This window comes from Bufo bufo, chromosome 11, assembly GCF_905171765.1.
Source record: "Bufo bufo chromosome 11, aBufBuf1.1, whole genome shotgun sequence".
In the NCBI taxonomy this organism is placed as follows: domain Eukaryota; kingdom Metazoa; phylum Chordata; class Amphibia; order Anura; family Bufonidae; genus Bufo; species Bufo bufo.
The window spans coordinates 84,838,834-84,844,402 of record NC_053399.1 but is presented as its reverse complement, the minus strand read 5'-3'; the positions used below and the strand labels follow the sequence as shown (position 1 = coordinate 84,844,402).

At 44.1% G+C, this 5,569-nt stretch overlaps 1 protein-coding gene across 1 annotated transcript; it reads left to right on the top strand.

The window, feature by feature from the left end:
- The first annotated feature begins 2,538 nt into the window (after positions 1-2,538).
- Positions 2,539-3,468, top strand: LOC120981482 (olfactory receptor 12D1-like). Its single transcript, XM_040411021.1, has one exon. The coding sequence runs from the start codon at positions 2,539-2,541 to the stop codon at positions 3,466-3,468; it is 930 nt and encodes a 309-aa protein (XP_040266955.1).
- The last annotated feature ends 2,101 nt before the right edge of the window (positions 3,469-5,569 follow it).

The following is a 5,569-nucleotide window of genomic DNA, read 5'->3' as shown; positions in this document are numbered from 1 at the left end:
CTAAGTAAAGAAAAACGAGTGGCCATCATTACTTTAAGAAATGAAGGTCAGTCAGTCAGCCGAAAAATTGGGAAAACTTTGAAAGTAAGGGCTATTTGACCATGAAGGAGAGTGATGGGGTGCTGCGCCAGATCACCTGTCCTCCACAGTCACCGGACCTGAACCCAATCGAGATGGTTTGGGGTGAGCTGGACTGCAGAGTGAAGGCAAAAGGGCCAACAAGTGCTAAGCATCTCTGGGAACTCCTTCAAGACTGTTGGAAGACCATTTCAGGGGACTATCTCTTGAAGCTCATCAAGAGAATGCCAAGAGTGTGCAAAGCAGTAATCAAAGCAAAAGGTGGCTACTTTGAAGAACCTAGAATATGACATATTTTCAGTTGTTTCACACTTGTTTGTTATGTATATAATTCCACATGTGTTAATTCATAGTTTTGATGCCTTCATAGTCATGAAAATAAAGAAAACTCTTTGAATGAGAAGGTGTGTCCAAACTTTTGGTCTGTACTATATATATATATATATATAGAGAGAGAAGAAAAAAGTCCAGTGGGAGCACCAGCCAGCATGTGGGTGCAAGGTCCAACGTAGGGTAACGGCAATCCCCAATGGTATAGAGAACAAAGAAGTAGGACTGCACTCCAAGATAGTGATGAAATCAGCAAGTGGTTTATTCACCCATAATATGGCAAGTCTTGCGACGTTTCGGCTCACAAGAGCCTTCCTCAAGCTTGAGGAAGGCTCTTGTGAGCCGAAACGTCGCAAGACTTGCCATATTATGGGTGAATAAACCACTTGCTGATTTCATCACTATCTTGGAGTGCAGTCCTACTTCTTTGTTCTCTATATATATATATATATATATATATACCAAGGAAAAAAGGCGGCACTGGTACAAGATCAGTTGAAGTTAGGGTGCACGTCCCAAGGGGAATAGGCTTCTTACCCCAATGTATAAATCCAGAAAAACGGGCGGCACTCCAAGAGATAAAAGAAAGTGAACCTTTATTCACCCAGGTGAATAAAGGTTCACTTTCTTTTATCTCTTGGAGTGCCGCCCGTTTTTCTGGATTTATATATATATATATATATATATATAGATCACTCAAAAACTCAACCATCGATTTCAACGAAACTTGGTATACACTCCCTCGCTACCTGGAAAGCAATCTTGTCGGGGTCTCGGCTCTCTAGGACGTACCGTTCCTGAGATATTCCCAAAAAATTACCTGCACTAGCCAGTACAAGCCTGCAAGTCTTTCTCTTCATATTCTAACTGCGATACACACGGTCACATGTCCCTTATCAGCCAATAGAAGCTTGCATTCCCTTAGTCTCCACATACACACAGTTTTACTCCAGGTTTCCATAACAACCCAGCCATTTTTCTTCACTGCTGTAGGTCAGCTTTAGGCTAGGGCTACACGATGACATGTGTCGCTCGACAATAAGATGCACGACACATACTGCACAACTACACTGCGACATGTGTCACGCGACATTGATGTTGCACCAATGTCGCGCAACAATTTTTATAATAATAGTTTATGCTGTTGCACTACGACATGTGACATACTGCGAGTGCGACGTAACAGTCACAGAAAAATCCATCTTGGATGGATTTTTTGCGACTGTCGTGTCGCAGTCGCAGCATGTCACATGTCACAGTGTGACACCATAGCCCAGGGCTGGCCAACCTGTGGCTCTCCAGCTGTTGTAAAACTACAACTCCCACCATGCTTTGCTGTAGGCTGATAACTGTAGGCAGTATGGGCATGCTGGGAGTTGTAGTTTTGCAACAGCTGGAGAGCCTCAGGTTGGCCATCCCTGCCATAGCCTATCTTTATAAAAATTGTTGAGACAAAATGTCGCATGACAAATGTCCTCGTGTAGCCCAAGAATTAAAGGGGAAGGGCGCTGTGGAGGTCACTGTTAAAGGGGCGGGCACTGTGGAGGTCACTGTTAAAGGTGTGGGCACTGTGGATGTTACTGTTAAGAGTGCAGGCTGCTGTGGAGGTCACTGTTAAAGAGGCGAACACTGTGGAGGTCACTGTTAAGGGGCAGGGGCCACTATTAAAGGCGCAACTGCAGTGGAGGTCACTGTTAAGGCAGCAGGGTACTGTGAGGTCACTGTTAAGGGGGCAGGCCCCTGAGGAGGTCACTGTCAAGAGAGTGGGGTGCTGTGAAACTCGCTGTTAAAGGGGTGGGCTGCTGTGGAGGTCCCATTTTAAAGTGGCGGGGCACTGTGAGGGGGTCAGTGTTAAGAGGTGGGGGACTGTGGAGTTCACTGTTAAAGGGGCAGGGTGCTGTAGAGGTCACTATTATGGGGGATACTGTTGATATCTTTTAACAATACACACAAAAATTAAATGAAATAGATTAAATATACCTGTGTGACGCCGGGTCCTTCTGCTAGTGAATCATAAAGTAGATGACTCCTCCATGCAAATTTTGCAATGTTAGGCAAAAACATTCATATATTTTCCTAAATCTATAAAATACATTGAGTCTTTTCAACTGTAGGTTCCAGACACATACAATGAAAATAGACAATTGTACCCCAGTAACCGACTTTGTCTTGGCTGGCTTCGGAATTCAAGATGATCTCCAAGTGATTTTATTTTCAACTTTTCTGGTATGTTACATAATCACCTTGATAGCAAATATGTTGATAATGATTATTACCATTTCTGATTGCGCTCTTTACAAACCCATGTATTTCTTTTTGTACAACTTGGCTTTCCTTGACATCTGTTATTCTTCGGTGGTTGTTCCCAAGATGATCACAAATCTTATATCTCACAAGAAGAAGATCTCATTTCATGGTTGCATTCTCCAGATCCATTTCTTCCATTTCTTGGGTAGCACAGAAGCCATACTGTTTACATTCATGTCCTATGACAGATATGTGGCTATTGCCCATCCTTTGAGATATTCCACCATCATGAGTTACAATGTCTGTTTTGGCTTTGCCTCGTGTTCTTGGGTTATGGGATTTTTCCATGCATTGATACACTCTGTAATGACTTCAAGGCTTCCATTTTGCGGATCAAATACAGTGATACATTTCTTCTGTGACGTTAAGCCGGTCCTTAATTTGGCGTCTACAGATGTATCTCTTAATTTCAAGCTACTGGCTAGAGTCACTGGAACGCTTACTCTGGTAACCCTAATGTTAATTGTCCTTTCCTACATCCTCATTGGCAACTGTCTTTCAAAAATAAAGACCTCCCAAGGAAGAAAACGTGCACTGTCTACATGTAGTGGACATTTTTCTGTTGTGACGTTCCAGTATGGGACAGCCCTTTTCATCTACGTACGCCCTTCTACAATAGACGCTTTAGATCAAGACAGAGCAGCTGCCATTATGTTCTCTGTTATAACCCCAGCATTAAACCCAATTATATATACATTAAGAAACAAAGACATGAAGAACGCTGTGAAGAAGTTGCTCAAAAGATCTTATTGAATGTCATTAAATTGAAAATCATAAAACATGTAGACTACTTATACCCTCTCTGACATTAAAGGAGTTTTCTAGGCACCTGATATTGATGATCGATCTTTAGTGTAGGTCATTATTAATCAATCGGTGAGGGTCCAACACCTCGCACCCCCACCAATCAATACTAGTACTTTGGATGGAACAGGAAGCACAGCGCCATTCAAACTGTAGTGGTTGTGCTGGGTTACTGCAGTTCAGCTCCCATTGAAGTGAATGGGAGCTGCGCTGTAGTAACCTGGCACGACCACTACACTTTGAACGGAGCTGTACTTCCTGTTCCATTTTCTGCTAGTTTGAACACCGGAAGCTGCAGGGAACAGCTGAGGATGCAGAATGGCAGACTCTCACCGATCTGAAATGAGTGACCTAGTCTGTGGATAGGTCATCACTATTAGGAGCCTGATAAGTCATGTTATTCTTCATAATGACTGCACTAATTCATGATTTAATAAATTTGTGTTTAATAGAAAGAAAAATTCAGTACGATTTTTTATTAAAGTCTGTACTATTTTTTTTTAATAAAATTGACAAATTCTATGGCTTTATCAAATTTTGTATTTTCTAGAGGTGGGACGAATCCAATTTTTTGAAAATCCGAATACGAATCCGAAAAGGTTCTCGAATATATCGAATCTTTTGAATCTCGAATCCTACGAATCCTGTACATAATTGTGTGAACGGTGTAAGAAACAAAGTCAGACCGCGTCAGTTTGTCTGAACCTCCACCCCCTAGTCACGGTCGCACCCTCTATGACCGCGATCGTTACGCCCCTGCTCCTACAGTATCACTACAGAACATACAGGGTAATACAGCGCCACATACCTCTTACATCCAGTGATGTCTCCTTTGATGTAGATGTTCTCTTTCCTCATCTTCTCCTTTCAGACCTTCAGACCAGACCACCATTTTTCGTCTCTGCAGTTTGACAAAAAAAAAATCTTAGTTTACTACTTTTCCATCATCCTCCCATCTTCTGGACAAATCCTCCTAACACCCCCAATACTGTTCCGCTGTGCTTCCCAATACTATACTGCAGAAACAGATAATACCCCTGATAATACTAGTACCACACAGAGCCCCCCATATAAAATACCCCTTCTTTGTGACCTCAGTAGATGCCCCCATAGTGCCCCCCAATAATGTGCCAATAAGAAGTGGCCCCACAGTGCCACCCAATAATGTGCCAGTAAGTGTCCCCATAGATGCCCCCCTAATCATGTGCCAGTATCAAATGCCTCTCTCCTCCCCCCATGTGCCAGTATCAAGTGCGGAGTGCCTCTCTCCTCCCCCCCATGTGCCAGTATCCTAGTGCCATCTCCCCCCCAATGTGCCAGTATCATAGTGCCATCTCCTCCCAATGTGCCAGTATCATAGTGCCACCCCCCCCCAATGTGCCAGTATTATAGTGCCATCTCCCCCCATAATGTGCCAGTATCATAGTGCCATCTCCCCCATAATGTGCCAGTATCATAGTGCCATCTCCCCCCCAATGTGCCAGTATCATAGTGCCATCTCTCCCAATGTGCCAGTATCATAGTGCCATTTCCCCCCATAATGTGCCAGTATTATAGTGCCACCTCCCCCCATAATGTGCCAGTATCATAGTGCCATCTCCCCCCATAATGTGCCAGTATCATAGTGCCATCTCCCCCCCAATGTGCCAGTATCATAGTGCCATCTCCCCCATAATGTGCCAGTATTATAGTGCCACCTCCCCCCATAATGTGCCAGTATCATAGTGCCATCTCCCCCCATAATGTGCCAGTCAGTATCATAGTGCCATCTCCCCTCATAATGTGCCAGTCAGTATCATAGTGCCATCTCCCCTCATAATGTGCCAGTATCAGTGCCTCCCCCCCAATGTGCCAGTAGTATCAGTGCCATCTCCCCCCATAATGTGCCAGTATCATAGTGCCTCCCCCCCCAATGTGCCAGTAGTATCATAGTGCCATCTCCCCCCATAATGTGCCAGTATCATAGTGCCTCCCCCCCCAATGTGCCAGTAGTATCATAGTGCCATCTCCCCCCATAATGTGCCAGTATCATAGTGCCTCCCCCCAATGT

Coding starts and splice junctions, on each gene's coding strand:
- LOC120981482 (XM_040411021.1), top strand. CDS start 2,539: ATGAAAATAGACAATTGTACCCCAGTAACCGACTTTGTCTTGGCTGGC.